General features: G+C 41.4%; 1 protein-coding gene across 1 annotated transcript in view; it reads left to right on the forward strand.

Annotated features, from left to right (window-relative positions):
* The first annotated feature begins 3,822 nt into the window (after positions 1-3,822).
* Positions 3,823-20,913, forward strand: part of LOC109482216 (high affinity cAMP-specific and IBMX-insensitive 3',5'-cyclic phosphodiesterase 8B-like) — a 35,315-nt gene continuing 18,224 nt past the window's right edge. The window contains exons 1-7 of the mRNA XM_019784909.1: positions 3,823-4,957; positions 10,894-10,965; positions 12,090-12,280; positions 15,970-16,029; positions 17,950-18,007; positions 18,233-18,321; positions 18,721-18,820. Of these exons, the coding sequence (XP_019640468.1) occupies positions 4,688-4,957; positions 10,894-10,965; positions 12,090-12,280; positions 15,970-16,029; positions 17,950-18,007; positions 18,233-18,321; positions 18,721-18,820 (840 nt within the window). The 5' untranslated portion in view covers positions 3,823-4,687. The remainder of the gene's footprint in view (positions 4,958-10,893; positions 10,966-12,089; positions 12,281-15,969; positions 16,030-17,949; positions 18,008-18,232; positions 18,322-18,720; positions 18,821-20,913) is intronic.

Consider the following 20,913-nt stretch of genomic DNA (forward strand, 5'->3'; position numbering starts at 1 on the left):
ATACATGTATCTAACTTAGTGCATTTAGCCCACGTAGGGCGTGAATATGCAATAAAGTTAATTGTAATTGTCATTAAAAACGGTAAATTAAGTAAGGCCCGGTCAACGTTTAAAGGTAAATTAAGGATTTTCGGCAACATTTAACGGTGAATTGACACGTCTTCATATACGAACCTTGCTATGTTTGGGTATCTTTGGGTAAACATAACCGAACAGTTCGTAGTGATTATGGGGCAATCTGGCCACGTTCGACTACATGCGATACAGCAAAAATGTCAATAACGCTTAATGAAGAATTCCGGATAACAAATAACGGGGTACGTACGATTTAAGCGACCAATCACTCTTCGCGAACGATTTTATCGACTACGCTTAACGCTGGAGGCCGGCCACAATTAATGGTGAAATAAAATAGGTCGCTTCGCCTCAAGCAAAAAAGGCATGCAAACCCTCCTTTATGCTGGGTTCCACTTCACAATAGTAGCAAATAAATGATATATATGTAAATGTAGAGCTCATAAAGGCCCTTTTCCCACTCGAATAAAATTGTCCGGATCAAGCCGAATTAATTCGCTTTGATCCGGCTTCGATCTGGCTTCCAGCTGGAATCCAAGCCGGATTAAAGCGAATCAATTCTTGATCCGGACAATTTTATCCTAGTGGGAATGGGGCCATAGTATCGTGATAAGAATGCTAAGCAGTTCCTTGTTGTGTCGGTTGGGACACGCGAATGGACAGATCACACAGAAGAATAGTATTAAATTAAAAAATGCCGCAGAAAAGACTTTAGGTGAACACTTATGGCGATTTCAAACCGAGAACAGAAAAATCAAAACGCTTCGGTATCCCCTCTCCTCCAGACAGTACATTCACTGAAGACTCATTGTCGTAAATCTACCGATATAAAGACCCATATAAAGAGATTTCCTATTTATTTATAAACCTTCCCCTAGCCTCTCTCTTTCTGTCTATCTCTATCTCTATTTCAATGTCTCCTCCTCTCTCTCTCTCTCTCTCTCTCTCTCTCTCTCTCTCTCTCTCTCTGTCTTGTTGTCTCTACACAAACAAGCACCAGAATCACACCAAAACACATTTGAAACATACGTACACTGATCAGTCATACCAAGAATTGAGGCGGACTTGCAGTTTCCGGCTTTTCAGCTGCAGCTAGCTAGTAATTCCAACCGTGCACGCGAATATCTAAACCTTGCCATGATTGAGGGTGTAGCTTAGATTACTTTGGCAGGTTACTGCGAAAACCTGTCCGTGAAAGAACGTGCGGGAAAACATTCGACGACGGTGATTTTAATCTTGTATGACTGTCCCCGAGCCTTTTACACAAAAGCCAAGAGCCGTCATTATTAGTACCTGATGCTGCGTAGCCTGGTAAACACGTGCATTCTTCATGGGCCGGATTAGGGCATTTTAGTCTCCACCAGAGTCCTTTTGCAGGCTGAATAAATCGTAGAAATCGGCCTAAAAGGGGATATAATTGGCCAGAGGAGATCCCGGCCTGCCGTGCAAACTTACACCTCTAGCCAATTATGTCCCCTTTTTAGGCCGATTTCTATGATTTATTCAGCCTGCAAAAGGAGTCTGATGGAGACTAGGGCGTTTTACCGGCCCTAGGTAAAGGCTTTCTAGTCGGCCTCTCTCTAGAATCGCCGTCTTGTAATTAAAACCAACACGGTAATAGTTTCCCGGTGTGCGGAAATGGGCCTGGGCGAGGGGGCTTATCTCCAAGCAGATGTTTCGGCAAATATTTTTGCAGCCACCGAAACATCTGCTTGGAGATTAGGGCCGACAACATGGCCGACAACACTTCCAAAGTAGTCCCCACACAGCAGACGAATACCGCGGGTTCAAGAACAGTTTTGCCAAAATTTTGCCAAAATGTGGAGAAAAATTGCGAAGGGCAGTTTAGGCACCGTAGAGTTCATTTGCCCGCGCAGTTAGGGAGGAGGAAATTACTAGTAACCTTCCCGCGGACTGAATTTTCTGGCCAATTACGCTTCCCTTTTTTGCCGAATTCTATGATGGATACTGGTGCAAAACCAGTGGTCTGAACAAGTTTGAGCCGGTGCAAAATCATGCCAATATCAATATTCAATCCAAGTCGGTCGAAGAAAGGCCACGCTTCACTTTTTAACTTTCGAGGAATCAATTGAATAAACAAATTAAAAACAAACAAATAAACAAACGAGAAAATACAAAACAAACTGGAAAGGTAACATTTGCAAAGCAAATTCATAATATTTACCTTCGCATATGGTAAATGTATTTCTTACTCATCATATATATCATGGTGACAGGAGTCTACAATATAAATCTGCTATAAGATTGCAACATGATGTAACCCAACACGAGTTACCATGGTGACAGACGTCTGGTTCAGGTCATTGACCTTATTTGTTTGGAGAAGAAGAAGAAACAGAGCAAAAACAATATGTTTTCCTTCTGCCAAGGTAAACATAACTAGACTGACGAACGCCAATTAGACACGTCTTTGTGTGAGACGTGTGGGCGAGAGCTCGGGTTATGACGTAGCGTCACGTAAAAAAACTGTAAGCTGATCTCAGCACAACCGCTCGCTACACGTGACCTTCACCACTCGCTACACGTGACCTTCAACTCCGCAGATATAAAGGAAATCTGAGACTCAAGCAAATAGATGGCTGACGTCATCTAGCGTGGTAGAAAAAAGAGAATGTCTTCGGGGAAAATTCAAGGAGTGTGGTACAGGGGATGGGTCCTCGGATATCTAAGAGCATGTAATCTCCAAGCAGATCCTAAGATGGCAAAAGACAGTATCAAATTGTCCAGGCAGTGTCCATTGGCCAGAATGCCACCCTAGGATCTGCTTGGAGATTAATATCTATGAGCATCCACACCTCTGTCAGTTGTCTGTGCGCCATGGTGCAATCAACCGACACCCATATCTGTTTCATCTTTGTTTTGATATTCATGAGAAGCTCAAAATCGCCCTGCAGGCCGCTTTTCATTGAGGTCATGGGTCAGACCATGGAGGTGGAAAATCTACCTCCATGGTCAGACAAAATATGTTATAAACAAAGATACAATTTACATCATTTAAGTCATAATAACTTATATAACGTTACACATATCATTTCCGGGACTTAGATCTCCCCATGAGCACGATGATTAGATATGTACATGTACATCAAGGAGAGAGATCGAGAGAAATTTAACGGATGCTGCAATACAAAGCGGACGGATTGATATCAGGTGGATTTTTTTAAAACCCAAACATCAAACGTAACGCCATATGCATTCAGGCTTCATCAGTAATGACTGAAATATTGCTCTCGAGCGGAGGTTTAGGCGTTGGCTCATTTTTCCACGTTTTTATGCGTTTTTTTTATAAAGCTTTCTGTTTTGTACGGGTATCTTATTTTCGCCAGCCAAGCGGGTGGCGTATCAATTGGATACTGTCTTGCCAATTTGATACTGTCTTGCATGCAGCCACCAGAAAGATCTGCTTGGAGATTACGCCGAAATATTGAAATCCAGCTTTGCGCAATCAGCCGACATTTATACACGTTACAAGTTCTCAAACAGATACGTGGCATAATATTATTAGTCTCCACCAGACTTCTTTTGCAGGCTGAATAAATCGTAGAAATCGGCCTAAAAAGGGTATTAATTGGCCAGAGAAGGTAGCCGGCCACAGAAGCTCCATTTGCCGAAATTAATACCCTTTTTAGGCCGATTTCTACGATTTATTCAGCCTGCAAAAGAAGTCTGGAGGAGACTAGCATAATATTTTTCCTCATTTGCCTCGTCAGCGCGTCTAGTTTGCGGTCGAACGTGTGTTTTATTTCCCCCCGTTTCTAAGACCACCACCTGTTCATCATATTGTTCCAATCAAACTTCTTGTACCATTGACGTCACTTTCAGGTCACGTGACCCGGTTCCGGCGCTCCGATTGGTCCGCGCTGTGTTATTGCAAGTGAAGTGTCAGACGAGCCCGGCGCGGTATTGTTGCTGCTGTTCTGCCAATTTATCTCCAATTACCGGAGAGATATTCCACTCTAAGGACCGATTGTCGGGTACTGCTTGTATTTTCCAGGCTGGTTCTGTCGCTGGTCAGTGTCAGGGTAGGTAGTTCCCAGTTGTATAAGCGAGAGGGCCAAAGTCCGTGGTTGTTTATGATTGTGAGGAGAGGCCGGCTGGAGAGAGATTTGTTGTAACCCGTTAGGTTAGCTCCCGAGTAAGTGCAGGCCGCACTCACAGTGAGCGAGCGCTCGCTGCGTCTGTCTCTCGCACCATACTGCCTGCCTGGGCGCTGTGGTGAACCGCCGACTGTCATCGATTTTTGTCAGCAGCCGATCAGAGTGATAGATATGTCCGTTTACCGATAGTTTGCCGACTTTAGACTCGCGAGGTAACGTTAGGAAAAGAGGCTAGCTGGGCGATCGCAGCAGCAGATATCTCTCAGATGGGGAGAGGGGCCGGGCGATACTGATCCTCCTCCCAGACCCCGGCAATAATCAATTTGATCGGGCTGGCAGCAGCGTTATTTACGTGCAATATTGAGTACACTGACGACGTTTCCACGGTTGTGCCACGCCGGTACGGTGCCTGCAGGTGAACGGTTGTGTAAGTGAGGGAGTGCCCCGGCCGCCTCGCCGCCCCACCGCGCTGCCTGCCATGAGGTGTAGTCGCCATGGGGTGTGCGCCCAGCATCCATGTGTCTCAGAGCGGAGTGGTGTACTGTAGAGACTCTGACGGAGGCTCCAACTCCCCGCACCCGTCCGGCTTCTCCCGCTCCTACCACACACACATCCACCACGGTGCCGTGGGACCCATCAGCATCAAGACCGAGGCCACAGACGGGGACCCGCCGACCCTGGTGCAGACACTCGCCGTCAAGAAGGAGAGAAGGGGCACCATAACCTTCGAGGCCGAGACACAAACAAGTCGGGCCAATATGAAGGTAAGCCGACGCTCATCTTTATTTTGTTCCTAGAAAAAATAAACAAACAAAAAACGCATGGTACATATTACCATGCTTATTTCCGAATAGCATGTTTCCCTGAAATGTAGGCATTAAAGTACGAAATGATACCTTTAAATTGTGCTGTAATGTAACGTTAAACGTTACTAGTCTTTCCGCATGATTGCAATGCCGTATATTCCCCGAAGTTTTAAAGCATGGCTTGACTGACTTTTATTTATTTGGAAAACATTAACTGTATTGACAACAAATTTGCTTGCTGCCCACCTCGATGAAAACAAAAATTGTAACACTAAAGTGAGGAGGTATCAAAGAAATGATGATATAACGTTATGTATGACAGCTTATTTTCTCTAATTACGACTTCACAGTGAGAATTAAATGGTGATAATTTGGTTTTGATGATCTGTTTTGAAATCAATCTAGGCAGTGAGAAAATTTTTACCTGAAAATGCAACATTGAATAAATCATGAAACTGATACAGTATTTCCTTATCTAAAATATTATAAAATCATTCATATCCAAATGTTCATCAAAACAACCTGTTGGATTTTTCTCTGGAAAGTGGAAATATCTATACTATAGGGCAGTATAGGCACAATGTTTTGACATGATCATTTTTGAATTGATTCCAAAAACCATTGCCATTTTAACAGAACAGCCTGTAATGTTACCTATGCCAGCTATGCCCCACAAAAATTGCAGATGCTGTGCAATAGAATATAGCCCAGCATTGATTTCCTGAATGATTCAATATTGCACAACATATGAGTTAACATATTGGTATCCATATGATGTGACTCAAAATTAAGTGGTATAATATTACGGGATCATATGTGTACCTGTTGCATTTTTATGCAACATATCTATTACATGTACAAGTAAGAACAACTACTAGTAGTATTTTATATTTATAACAACAGCTTTTTTAAGTGGACAACTTTCCAATGTTTATCATACAGATATACATGTATCAAACCTCCATAGATATGGTAGATAATGTAACAACTTCCAGGCTTGCAACATCTTGAAAATGATACACGGAGTGGCTGACAGGATTGGTAAATCTGACCCAAAATGTCGCTCGAAGATGTTAGCAGAATGGTTTGTCAGATGCCTTGAATTTATGATGATAGTTTTCATTTTGAGGTTGTTCTGTCTTCAGCATGTGGTTGTGAGCAAAATTTTCCTGCCATTTCTTTCCATACTTGTTTAATACTGTGATAAATAAATTCCTACTTAATCACTGGCAGGTTGTTTTTCATAGAAATGCTGACAGACTATTACTTGCAATGGATAGAAAAACAGGTGGAAATGTAGATGGATGTGGTCAATATTAGGAGCTGCAGTATTGCCTCGATGACATCTATTTGGTGCATCAATCATCATTTCGAAGGCATTCTTTTGCCCAAAGGGACTGCTTTGTTTTCCGATCAGAATTTCTTGCTGGTTATGTATGAGACCGAGAGGGGATCCTGTAGAAATGGGTTATCTCACTTGTAACTCAGTGTAAGCCGGATATTCACAAAGCCACAATATCTTTAGATTAGTCAGAATAATCCTGTCAGTGGAGTATCAAGGGCGCTTTAACTGCATGAATCACCAGTGATTAAGTAGGAATTTATCACAGTATTAAACATGTGTGGAAAGAAATGGCAGGAAAATCTACTTTTTACATTATACATGTACTTAAGTCACATCCAGTATGGACCAATAGATTCTACTGTTTTGTGCTTGAGCACATATGCTGAAGCATATTTTAGTTTAAACTTAAAGGTACAAACGAAGAGTCTTTGCCAAACACCAGGCAGAAAGTGAGAAGAGCATGTGTTTACTGTTGTGTCTCTTGGGAGATAAATTGACTGACAGGAGAGGAAAGCTGTTGCATGGAACATTATTGCATGAATGCTGTGCATAAATTCTTCCGGTAATATCAGTTGTTTGTCTTTGTCTCCACAACAGTCGTTAATAAGCTGGAACAGTACAGGAAAGGGTACAGGGAGTTTCCAAATTACAGGCTCATAATCATGCACTTTCACCTGCATGTTATACAATGTATACACCGGCACACACACGTACGTAACACGTCTGGATTGATGCAATTATTTTGATTGAGGGTTATTAAGCCGGCCGCTATTACAGCTGGGGTTTTTTACAGTCTCCGTACATACATCATGTAAATGAGGATATGTTGGGGGCACATTTGCTGCGTGTTTCCCCCGCTCTGAAAACATTCTGATGGAACTAGAGTCAACAGGTTGTGCCGAACAGGTGAGGCCAGTCTCACGCGCAAGGACAAACCAACAACCACCATGCCATTAGGTGTGCTGTCCATGCTGATTATCATAGACTCTTCAGGGCTGGAAATATTGGGTGCATCTGTACTTCTGTGCACCAAAATTGGACCTGTGCACCTGATTTTTGATTGTCAGTGCACCTAGATATTTGTGTAGGGTTAAGTTTACTAAACGGTGTATGATTGAAATGAGATGAAATGATTGTACACTGGCATTCTGCATATTCTTGGCATAAAGTGCTTGAAAAAATATCATTTTATATCATGATCAGTTGCTAAAAATGTCGAAGTTATTTCATAATTTTAGATTCAAGCCATGAAGAAAGGCAGCAAGGTTTATGTAGTCAGGATTTGCCCGCATTCTTCTTTACTAGTATTTTATGTTATGCCAAATTTTTGTGTGTGCACCTACTTGTATTTTCCCAAAGACGAATTTCAAGCCCCGGAGCTTTCCCATTGTTTTAAAAGCGGTAGTCCTCTCATCCATTTCAGCACTGCTCTAGTGGCCATGTGAGATGTAAAATTATCCCTGTTGGTAGCAAATCAAATCTATTTGTGTGCCGTCTAGTCTACACAAAGGGTGTTGTAAGTAGCAGGTGTAACAAAAGCAACCTGTCAGGAAGGTAATGATGGGGGAGGAGCTTACTTACCAGCATTAACAATACCATATATAGTTGCCATTATACAGTCGCCTACTAGTCTAGGGCTGTGTTGAAGAAAAGGTTTACTAGTAGTTGTTTGGAATCACTTGTGTGCCAATCTGTCGTGCTTATATTATGTGTTTCGTTAACAAGACCATTGAATACCTATAAGTACTGTTTGCTATGACTGGGTAACATGATCTTTTTGTACTCGTGTAAAGAAAGATTTGGTTGTTATTGTTGCGTTGTCGTTCCTTTTGTGTGATCCCTATACAGTCTAACCTGTACAAGTGACAAACTGTACATAAAGACCACCTGGCCAGTGTGACCACGGCTTTTTGGTGGTCCTTAGATGGATTTTCCTATTGACACAAGCATTAACTGTCTATAGTATAGGGACCACCTGTTCAGATATTCATTATGATATAGACCAGATTTTGTCGGTCCTCTGTGAGGTTACTAATAGATTTTTTCTTAGAAACAGGGTGTTAAATTTACTGATGAATGATAAAATGAATGATAAAACCCAACAAGTGACGGCTGTGGTTTTATCGCTATTATGGCATGAATATTGTAGTTATAGAATTCTGTCGTTTGCCTGGTGTCACCTATGTTTTGGGGCCTGTTGAAAGGAGGTTCAACAGCAAAAGACAGTGACAGGCTTGTTTTCATTGCAACTTAGTTGATGCCATATGTAGATTTTTATAGTTGATACAAAGAAAATTTTTGAAGAATCCCAAACCTTATGCAATATGTTGTAATGATCTAGTTTTTCGATGGTTAATATTTCTGAGAAGGGAACCTCTGCTCATTATAGTTTATCTTTATCTTATTGAAATTATATATTATATAACCAACAAGTTACTAGTAGTTCAGCCTTGCAGGATACCTGGTGTACACGTGGTTTGCCATGCAACTTGTCTCCGTTTAGACCTACTTTTTTTATTGACATTTAACAACATGTTAACATGTTGACCTTCCACCACCCACCTGTTGAGTTTTGACTAGAAACACTTTAAGGCCCTTCAAAGGCTGGGAAATTTACGTCTTACTTCCTTTTGGCCCGTGTTTGTTACTCTGTACTGTAAACTAGTGTATGTGGAATAATCTCCTTTACTACTTGCTTACGGTGTTGCCACATTCGTCGGAGGTCATTGTAGCCTTTTGACGTCATGGAAGTTTCAAGCAGGCTGTAACAGAACCAAACACTTATACAAGGATCTAAGATGAACTCTCCAAGCAGAGGATGGTGGGGAAGATCGTTAATACCTTTCTATATATGCCCCGGTTTTTCTTTTGTTGGTGGGGGTGGTGACAGAAAAAAACGGGGCATATACAGAAAGGTAACGATCTTCCCCACCAACCTCTGCTTGGAGATTACTAAGACAGACATTTTCCCAATAAGACAGCTGAATTTTGACTGGAGCTGCAGCATGACCACACCAAGAATGCATCTAGTTTGCGATCGTAGAACAAATGTCATTGGCCTCTTACCTGATGGATATCATAATAAAGGATGATGTTGGAGAAGGTTGCTGTGAAAAAAGGTGACTTTTGTGAAAAATGGTAATTTTTGTGAAAAAATTTTGAATTTTGTGAAAAAAAACAGCAATTTTTTTTCCTCTTTGGTGATGGGTGAGTGGGTGCAATGCCCACATCTGTAATTTGCAATTGAATGCATAATTAACTGTAAACAGCCACCATCTTTGGAGGTATCCGGCATGTTTACCATGCGACCTTTGCTCTACTTCTGCTGATAACCCCAGCCCTCCACAGGTCCTCTAGTTTACATGTCAACCCATTTCCACTGGTTACCAGACTGTTTGGGGTTGCCAAGTGTAAACACGTTGAGACCAAACCACCAACATGTTGACATGGAGGCGACACACTGCAACTGTAACAGGTTGGGACCTGTCAACCCACCAGGGAAACGTCCAAGAAGAAAAACTAAACAATTGAAAAGGATAAACAATAAAGTCACGAACTTGCCTAGGGTGGATTGCAACTGTTTTGGTATTCGTTATATACGACTTGATTGTCTTTGGCAGTTTATCTCAATTAGATTTTAGTCTTTTCTGTCAATTTATTAAAAAAACAAGTGCTTTTGTGTAGCATACCAGTTAATTTTCTGTGAACAATTTCATCAGGTTGGTGAAGGATGGTCATCCAAAAGCTGAATATTGTTAAATTGGTTGTGAATAAAGAACTTTGCTATTCATACCAGTTAATTGTAACACCAAATTGTTCTGCTATTAGCAGTCTTCAAGCCTGTCATACCTAGCCAGCGATGGCTGCCCGACCTTCTCCAGACCATGGTTGGGAGTTTGTGAGCAAGGTCATCTGTGGTTTGGTGTTAGTTGGTGAGGTTGCCTTCTAGTAACTTGTCTGCATCAGCCGACTATGAATTTTGAAAAATCAAAGTTGGGAAAGTCATATTCTGCTTTTGGTTTGTGAGGCTGCCTACTGCATCAGCCGACTACGAATTTTTAAAAAATCAAAGTTGGGAAAGTCATATTCTGCTTGGATGTGATCAGATGAACAAACTGGGGTTGAAATAGGGTGAATTTTAGGCTACTCTCAACCCAGCCCAGCTCCAACGTTGATCACAAAGTGGTTGGAAGCTATATATTCATGGAAGGCCCCTGAATGTATGGCTGGCATTAATTCGAAGCTCACGACTGTCTCGGAGATAAATTCCCAATAACCAGGATCAAATGAACCTGTCCACGACTCCATAAATAATTGAAGTAACTGACAGTTGATAAATGGGAAAACAGGTTATTGCATTGATGCACTGGTAATTACTTTCCCAATTTGAAAGTAGGTCTTCTAAGTGTATGTACGTAGTTCGTCTTTGATGACAGGAAGAACATCTTATGTCAAAGGTTCTATGTTGTTCACACATCATACATGTAAGTGGGATGATAAAGGGATGATAAAAGTCTGTTCAAAACTGAATTGCGTTTTATTCCCCCAGGAGCAGACAGGACTCCCCAGTCAGACTGAGGACATGCTGGGACCCATGAAGGTGAAAAAGGCAGCAGTGCGGGTAAATCAAATGCATTTCTTTTCTCCCAAATTTTAAGGTGCAATGGCCAAGGGGGTAGCTGTTGTATTCGCCTTGTATTCAGTGTAGGTCGTGTGTTCGATCCCCAGTCGACTCAAACCAAAGACCTGGTACATTCTGCATTCTCTGCTTAGCACTCAGCATTTGGGAAAGAAGATGGTAGTTGAACACATACTCTGCTACCGCTGCTGTAGTGATTGCACTACTGTGTGGCCCAAGGGCTATTGAACCTGAGATGGGCACCGCCCTATGCACCACCTGGTACGGGAAGGACTTAAACTTTAACTTTAGATTTTTAGATAAAGAAAAGAATTTGGAGCCCTGGCTGAGATGTGAAGATATACGTTATGATTGATTATCATTCATGGCATGTTCATGATTGATGAAATATGAATACCTTAGCTAGTATATCTCACCCTGGTTATTCCAAGCGGTGCACTTAATTTGTCATGCATGGCCACATTTGGTGCTGAATGAATACCTTGTAATCAAATTGGAATTGAGATGTACTCCCACACTGCTGAAATATTCTTTTCAATAGCAAACGGTGACCTCTGCTCGACTTTGGCATGCTTGCAGAATGCAGAGTTTGCATGAATTTTCTTGTAGGCAATCTCCAGTTCTAACCCATATAAAACAGATTTCTGTTTTGGGCGGTTGAGTTGTGGGTTTGTGTGTCTGTTTGTCCAGACAGAGTAGGTTGACAGCACATGGGTGAGGGGAAGATTGACAGGCAGAAGGACAGGTCTTAAGGTTGGACACAGGAAATGGAGTGAAAGAGGTCCCAAAAATCCAAAATTCGTGTGTTTGTAGTCTTAAATGTGGTTAAAGTGGTGCGGTTGTACGCTACCAGTGTCTATGCGCAGTTTGCAATTAAAAAAGGGATTGTATGCAAAAAGGTTGTTGACAATTTTATTAGTACACGACGCAACAATGTAAAGTAAATGTGTTGATATTTAAACGTGCTCAAGGTGTGGCTCTCCTCAAACTTGGGACAGAAGCCTGCCACGTAGCCAGTACCACCTATGGTCAGTGAAGTCTTGTAACACTTATGCCATGATGAATTATCTTTCTTTTGTTCTTTGGCCTCCTCCTGCTTTTTATAGATCTTGCTGGTGTTTGCCAAAGAAGACGGCCAAAGCGATACGTTTTGGTGGGCCTGCGAGCGCCTGGGCTACCGCTGTGAGCTGGCCCGAAACTCTGAGAGCGCGCTGGAGGCGATTCTTCAGAAGCACCATGATCTGATCATCATCGACCATCGACACTCCAGAAACTTTGATGCCGAGGCCCTTTGCAGGTCAGTGGTAGAAATGCACAAAATCTCCTAAACAATATTGTACAGACACAATTGCCCATCGTAAATTTTTCAGTCTGCAAAATTGCAGGTTCCTTAATTTTTCTTCTGCAACATTGAAAACTTCTTTGCGAAATGCAGACTGCAGATGGGTATTTCTAACACTGCAGGTAAGGTAAAAGCTTTCTTTGTGTTGCATTTTTTGTAGTTCACTGAGGATCCGAGATCTGTAAAGAAATAGAATTTTCTAAAGCACACCATAATTGTAGTCATGAAAGTTCTGTAACTGTCAAGACATGTTAGAGGTGTTCAACAGCACAAGTTTGTACAATTGTATACGGTTGAACTGTTTCCAAGTTTATGATATCACAAGGCATTGCCAACTGTGGTAAGTTAGGTTTAAGTTTTGTATGATGTTGCTTGCCAGACATTTTGAGAGTGTATACCTTTTAAAGGTGTTCAACATCACAAGCTTTTACAGTTACCTTCTGAACTGTTGCCAAGTTACTGATGTCACGAGGCATTGCCAAATGATGTCCGTGGGCAGCAGAAGTTGTTAGGATGGGTAAAGGGATTGAAAAGCTCTTCAATCTGCTTTTTCGTCATTACACTCCAGACATTTTGAGAACCTCAAATCAGAGATGTTCAACATCACAAGCTTGTACCGTTGCATTCTGAACTGTTGCCAAGTTACTGATGTCATCATCAGGCATTGCCGAATGATGACTCTGTGGGTAGTAGAAGTTGTTACGTTGGTTCAAGGGATTCACGAGGCACATCTGCTCTTTGTTCATTGGTATTGCACTCCAGACATTTAGAGTACTCATTTGGAGTTGTTCAACATCACACATCAAGCTTGTATTGTTGCATTCTGAACTGTTTCCAAGTTTATGATGTCATCATCAGGCATTGCTGAATGATCACTCTGTGGGCAGCAGAAGTTGTACATACAGTACCATCTATATAGTGCCCTGTATCATAGTGTATGTGTATGATTTGGGGGTGTTTCTCGTGCAAAATATCACACCGCAGCGAAACGCAACGAATGTGGAAGTAACTACGCCACCGCGGGGCAAAAAAAAGCCAAGGGTCTTTGACCTGATCAAGACTTGAAATTACTTGAAAATATTGTGTAAAAAATGCCAGAAGGACAAGGGTTAAGAGTAAGAGTACTCATTTGGAGTTGTTCAACATCACAAGCTTGTACGGTTGCATTCTGAACTGTTTCCAAGTTTATGATGTCATCATCAGGCATTGCTGAATGATCACTCTGTGGGTAGCAGAGGTTGTTACGATGGGTAAAGGGATTGATGAGCACATCTGCCTTTTGTTCATTAGCCACAGTACAGCAGTCACGGGCTTTAGGTTACTTAATGTTACATAACGTTCTGCAGTTCATTGCCCTCGACTTGTTCCATCATGTGCAGTACATTAGGCCATGTTGATTTGATTATATGGATGACATCCGTGCGCGCATGAATTTTCGGCCGTTTCCAAAAAAAAAAAGTTTTCAACCATACTGTAAATCGTACAAAACAGTTGCAAAATGAGCAAAAATATACCATAAGTTACAAATAAAATTAATAAAAACTATACCAATGTCGTAGAATGCCAAAATCAAACGAAAAAAGACGAAATTGTAAAGAAATGAACTTGAAGACTAGATTATTTGCCAAACCATATTCTGTGCCATTTGCTCAACCCCACATGACCATGTAGATTTCATAATGAAAAGTACTTTTTTTTTTTGCAAAACTTTTTTTTTATTCGCACGCGCGCATCAGTTTTGGGGCTCCCGGAGGATGTCATCCATATAATCAAATCAACATGGCCTTAGGCCTTGGAAAAAAATGTTGTGTTTCCTGTTAACCTACTAGTAGTAGACTTTTTTGGGGGGTGGTAATTTTTTGAGCTGATCAACCTTTTCTAGCTCCATGATCTGACACGAGTGATAAAACCTTGTACAATTGGTTTTCTAAAACAGTGACATTGAAAATAAAAGTGTCCTCATGCAAGTTTTACTTTGTTAAACTGTAGTGTATAAGTTGGACCCCTAGGTTAGGTTACTTAAAGTTATATAACATTCTAGTCGTAAGAGTTCATTGCCCTTGACTTCTGCCATCATGTGCAGTAGATTACCCGTATCGGACCCGAGGGTAATGAACTTTACTGTCAACAAATTACAGTGTCAGCAAACGACCGACCGTATTGATTTCTTCATCTCGTCATGTCAGTTTTGGTCATTGCGTACAGGAGTCTAAGGTCCATGTGTAGACATTTAGTGTCAGGTGAACAATCTTATTACAGCCAGTATCCCTCTGGGTCTCCATAACTGTCATGTCACAGCAACTACTTAGTAATCATATTTAATTTACAGTATTCTAAAATGTTAGCAGAAAGGTGTAGGAAGGTTTTTTAATGTTTTAAAAAAAATGTCTTTAAACAAAATTGAACAAAAAACAAGCAACAAAATATGTATGGCACATCAAACAAATAAACAATAGCCAGAAAACAATAATTAAGTACACAGGAATATATAAAACACCTGCCGCCAGCGTGAACACCTCCATTTTTCTCAGACTGTGAACTTTCCCTATCGTGAACACAAACTGAATTACAGTATTACGATCATGATGAATGATTGATGCAGACAGCTTTAATACCACCAGTGGAAGTCCGTCACGCCCGAGCGACCCTCCCATGTTGTTAGCAGGGCAGTGACAGCCAGGGATTTTCAGGATTTCTCCCGGAGGTCAATGCCTCTTGGTTGACCCCTGGTCAGGGGTGCGGGCAGGGGGTGGGTGCTTGTTGATGTCAGGAGCTGGCAGGCCTGCGCACTGCCCCGGTCTTGTCAAGGCTGCTGCCTATCCAATCCAGATGGGAGGCAAACGCTGCCAGAGCATGCATAGCCTGGGTGCCAGACCCACAGCACACAGCACGTCGGCAGAACGTACTGCACCTGTGCGAGACTCGTAATGCATTGTACATAGCACCTTGTGCCTCATATAAGGTCATATTTGCGCATATAAGGTTAATATCCCGTCTGTAGTTTCCAAATGTTATGCCGGAAAAGATGTCTTCTGCAACAGGCAAAATTCTGATGCAACGTTGACCAAAAATCCAATGAAAACCGTGAAAAATCAGGGTTTCGCGCAGGCGCAGTACGTTCCGCTGACGTGCTACAGCACACTAGGCTTTAAAGTTATCCAGTGTGCAGGATAACTCTGAGCCTAGTGTGCTGTGGGTCTGGCACCCAGGCTAGACTCCGTGTATGTACGAGCAATACCAGGTTGATTGGTTGTTTCTTGGATTTTTGCAGGATAGGAAATGAATGAAGTAGGAGGACGGGTGAAAAAAAAACAACAAACAGACCAAGTCATCCTGTGCTAGCCCCAAATGTTTATGTTACCATTGTGTAACAGGCACAAAGCAGCCAAAACTGCCCGAGGTAGCACACAGGGGACTGTTGAAATATGGTCTATGTGGACAGGTGGTCACAGTACATGTATCCAGGATTCTTAATGCTTGTGTCAATGGGAAAAATTATCTAAGGGACGACCAAAAAGTGGTGACATTTGCCAGTTCTTATGTAGAGGTGGTCAGTTGTACTGGTGGATTGCATATATTTTAGGATTTTTGTATTTTTGTATTTTTCTTACTAATGAAGGTTTCATTATTGTCTTTTTTTACAGATCAATTCGTGCAATAAAGTCCTGTGAGCATGCAGTAGTAGTTGCAGTGACCAGAAAGTCGTGAGTTAAATTTTTTTGATTTTGATGTTCACCTTTTTCTTGTAACTTAAACTAAGTAGTGAGAGGAAGACAAGATAGAGATACTAGATCAATACAAATACAAAGTGAAAAGACTTGTAAGATTATACAAGAATGTTTTGACTATAGGCTGTCATGTTGAATGATACCAGACCAAGCCTGTTGCGTCTTTTTTTTTCTATTCAGCACACTGTATTCCAGTTAGAAGTCTAGTGGCCTCAGGTGTTTATGTAATATTGTGACACTCTCCTTTTTTCTATTCAGCACACATGTATGCCAGTTAGAAGTCTAATGGTCTAGTGTTTATATAATATTGTCTCGGTTTTTCAATTCACCAGCATACTGTATGCCAGTTAGAAGTTTAATGTTCTGTTGTTTATATAATATTGTCTCGGTTTTTCAATTCATCAGTGTACTGTATGCCAGTTAGAAGTTTAATGGTCTAGTGTTTATATAATATTGTCTCGGTTTTTCAATTCACCAGCCTACTGTATGCCAGTCAGAAGTCTTAGACTAATGTTCTGTTGTTTATATAATATTGTCTCAGTCCGTTTTTCAATTCACCAGCGTGCTGTATGCCCGTCAGAAGTCTAATGTCCAGTGTTTATATAATATTGTCTCGGTTTTTCAATTCACCAGTGTACTGTATGCCCATCAGAAGTCTCATGGTCTGGTGTTATATTCAGAAGTCTCATGGTCTGGTGTTATATATAATATATAATATTGTCTCGGTTTTTCTATTCACCAGCGTACTGTATGCCAGTCAGAAATCTAATGGTCTAGTGTTAATATAATATTGTCTCGGTTTTTGACCAGCGTACTGTATGCCTGTCAGAAGTCTAATGGTGTGGTGTTTATGTAATGTTGCCATGATCTTTTTGTATTCACTGTACTGTATGCCAGTTAGCAGTGTGGTGTTTATGTAATATTCCTGACGTGTGCGCTGTTTTCCACATCACCCGGGCTGGAAATACTCAGTGCATATTACGCACTTTTGTGCATCCAAAATTGGAGCTGTGCACCTGTTTTTTCTACCTACATTTTTGTGGAGGGCCATGTATCTTTACATTTAAGTGTAGCCAAATTTTTTTTTTCATTCATTTTTATTCACAAATTTACTTCAAGCCCTGTGTCTGGCATTGGAGATTCAGCCTGCTCACAGCCACTACAGCTCTACATAAATTAGAAAACATTTTATCACAGAAAACCTGATTTAAAACTGTTGACTTTCTCAGTTACCACTAGGCAATATATTTACATGTAGGCCATGTTGAATCTGTTGTATGTGTACCCAAAATATTTTCTGTGCACCTTCAAGTTTTCAAGGTTAGGTACACCAAAAGTGGATTTTTTTCCCAGAAATGTATTTCCATCCCTCTGAAGATCCAGCCTGCTCACAGCCACAACAGCTCTGCCTGCGTGACAACCTTGAACCCAGGGCAGGGCTGTCTGGGAAGCATTACGCAATGACTTGTGGTTTTGGCAGTTTTCCTAAGTGGTTCTCCAGGGCCTCAGGCAGAGATAACCTTTTTTCACCACGCTGAGATCTTAGCCGTAAAATCTCCTCCCGATCATTTGGCAGGTTTTCAGCTCAGTGTTGAAGAAAACAACTGTAGAACTATCATAATGGAACAATCTTCCGGAGGCAATTGTTACGAGTATAGGTAGATAAAAGCTCCAGTATGAAGTTAATTCTTTCCTCAGTGCAGAACTTTTACGGCTTTATGTCTTGGCAGTCCAGCTGCTAATGCTGAGTGAGAGTTGATATAGAAAAAAAACCCATGTGACACCAAATTACAACATTTTCTGCTAAAAGGTTTAAAGGTTTCCCAAGGATTTCAAGGTGTTTTTCTTGACTTGAGTTTCTCTGCCAACTTGTGTAATGATGACTTGTTCCCACAGACCCAATGAGAAAGAAGAGCCAAGCATTCTGCCCCTACTAAATGCTGGCTTTAACAGGGTAAGTGCAATGTTTTAGATGTGATATCTTACTACATATTTGCTCTATTTATGGTTTAATGTACTGTACACTAGTATGTACAGGTTCCAACTTCTCGCTTCTTAAGAAACCTGTAAGAACATATAGAGTTTATGATACATGGCTTATCAAGTTGCATTGCTAGGACACAACAAAGTACCTATCACTGTATCAGGTTGACTTATTGTTAACTTTGTATTTCTTTAGCGTTACACGGAGAACACTAACCTGGGCGCATGTATGAATGAGCTGCTGATGTTGGACCATTGTGAGGTCCGCGCCAGGCACAAGCTGAGGTGAGTTCCTGCCATGAAAGTTCATCTGTGCAAGTACTACTGAAGAAGACCAGAGTGTACTGGTCGAAAGCTCTAGGCGAGAGAACTTTTTGTGTTGGATCTTAAGTTTTAACTCTAAACAAAGTTCATCTGTTTTGGTAAAAGTCTTTAGCAAGTTTAAACTGTAATTTCCAACACAATTTACATCACAGAAGCACTGGATTGCACTTGCACAGTCCTTCATAAAGACTGGAGTTGTGCAGTCAAAAATTTCTTGTGTTGGAAATTACAGTTTAAACTTGCTTCATAATGGGATGAAACATGTCTATTACCAGTAGTGCAAAAAAGGTTGGTGTGGTGTAGTGGTTTGTGCACTTGCCACATCTGGCTCAAATTCTATGAGCCACATCGTCCTTTCAGACGTAAAGCCAGCAGCCCAGTATATGAGAGCTCATGGTGTGAAACTGCTGCATGTAAAAGAGCCCATCACATCGATAAGAGTAGGAGTGATGACCGGACAGTGACTTGTTAAAAAGCAAGCCGTAGCAATAAAGCCGCACTGCTCTATTACTAGCTAATGAAAAAGCGGCAATACAAGGGGTAAGGTAGAAATGCTGGTGGTGGAATTGATTTAAATTTACTCCTTTGCTGCACACATGGTGGTACATTGTAGGTTGCTCACATCACACATCAACTCTATCAGTCATGGCCCCAAGGCTACAGGCACTATGCTATCTTTGTAAATAAGTTCTATTCATATGAGGTTACAAAGAAAATTTGATTGCACGGTGTAACTTTGTAGCCATGTATTTTTAGCCTTATATTATATATGTGGGTCCGGCAACCTTGTGTACGTGGGTGCATTGACCTACAGGGCTCGAACCATTTTTTTCTGCACACCTGTACTGGTGCAGGTAACATTGGAAATTACCTGCACCAGACAAGTTTTACCTGCACCACTCAGAATGCACAGTAGGAAGTATGGATCATAGCTAAAAGCTATTCACTTATTTCATTTTTAAAGCAAATAAAAATCCAACCAACAGGTGGTAACAGTCAATGCAGCAAATAAAAATCCAGAGACACCTACAGTACCGTTCGCGTTATAGTTAACCGGGTACCCCGTTACTAACGAGTTATTTTTTCGTCAGAAAATGGTTAGAAAATCGTCAGTATTTGGTTAGATTTTCGTCAGAAAATGGTTAGAAAATCGTCAGAAATTATTTCTAACGCGTTACCGTTTGCGTTAATGTGATAGGGTCGGATTTCATGTTTGTTTTGCGCGCCGACAAGACAATAGCAATTTGCCACCTCCTGGGGCGTCCGCTAATGTGTTGCGATGTTGCCCCTTGAAAAATAACAGCACCAGAGGCAAGTGGACATGTGATTCGTAAAATAACTTTGTGGTTTATCCATGTGTCGACTGTGTGAAGCGAATTGTGCTATCTTTTAATGCTATTCTATAGTTATTTCTAGCGGAAAATTACGTTGTGTAATACAATGTATGTCAACAAAGTGTAGCAGTGGGCAGACGATGTCTTGTACATTTTGTACCAGCGGCGGCCTACCGCTCTCACAGGACGTCATGGGACGTGACGAAACAAGAAATATCTGCCGTAGAAGAAATATAAATCGGTAACTCATGCCTTAAATTCACGGCGGTTTTTGACACAAAAGAAAAATTATTATAATTTTTGTAAGGCGCGCGGCTTACTAGTACTAGCGGCTTTAATACTCACGGTAAAATGTACCGTCACTCCCGGCGCAAGGACTCGGTTCGCCAGCTGAGGACTTTCCACAACCATGATGATATCATAGTTAATAAAGGAATATATAATAGATCTATCATGTTGAAATGATAATTGTAATACATGGTTCTATTTAATAGCGGTAGTTTTGTTTCTTATTTTGAGGGGGGAAACTGTCAAAAATCGAGGGAACGCAAACTGAGATCGGCTCACTTCCGGGTGCATAACGCCAAAATTTCTCGACGATTATATAAAAATGACCACTCATTTGCCGCCTACGGTAGCGTGTACATGGTAGTGCGATCATATCGTGCCAAAGTCAGCGTCAAACGTCAGAAAATCCCCGTAAAAATATAGTTGCAAAACACATTTCCCGCGCACTCAGGGCCGGTCGCCCTGGCCGCTGCCGCCCTGTGTGCAGCATGCTCATTATAATATGCAAGTAGCTACGCTCTGATTGGTTCACCTTAGATGACCTGCGCTGTGATTGGCTAGAACGAAGCCCGTTGCATGCTGGGGCGCCAGGGCGCGCGAAGTGCAGAGAGCTCGATCTCGAGAAAGCCACATTTACGCTGGTTTCTACCTTATTTCTACGACTAATTAGCAACATCCTAGTGACGAAATGCGTACTCAAGAGAATTTTCGGGAAAAAATATATGTACATGTGGATTTGTGGTGCCTTTGGCGTAATTTTGTTGGTCACATACAACGTAATGTAACACGGAAGTGCATGGAGTCGGAGTCGCGGCACGGCTTTCCGTCCCACTCTAAACAAAACTCCAAGGACATAACAAAACTCCCCAAAACTGGTCAATAATTAGCCATAAAAAATGTTGGTGGGCACGTGTAAATATGCTGCCCTTTT

This window comes from Branchiostoma belcheri, unplaced genomic scaffold (assembly GCF_001625305.1).
Source record: "Branchiostoma belcheri isolate BF01 breed outbred unplaced genomic scaffold, Haploidv18h27 scaffold6, whole genome shotgun sequence".
Lineage (NCBI taxonomy): Eukaryota > Metazoa > Chordata > Leptocardii > Amphioxiformes > Branchiostomatidae > Branchiostoma > Branchiostoma belcheri.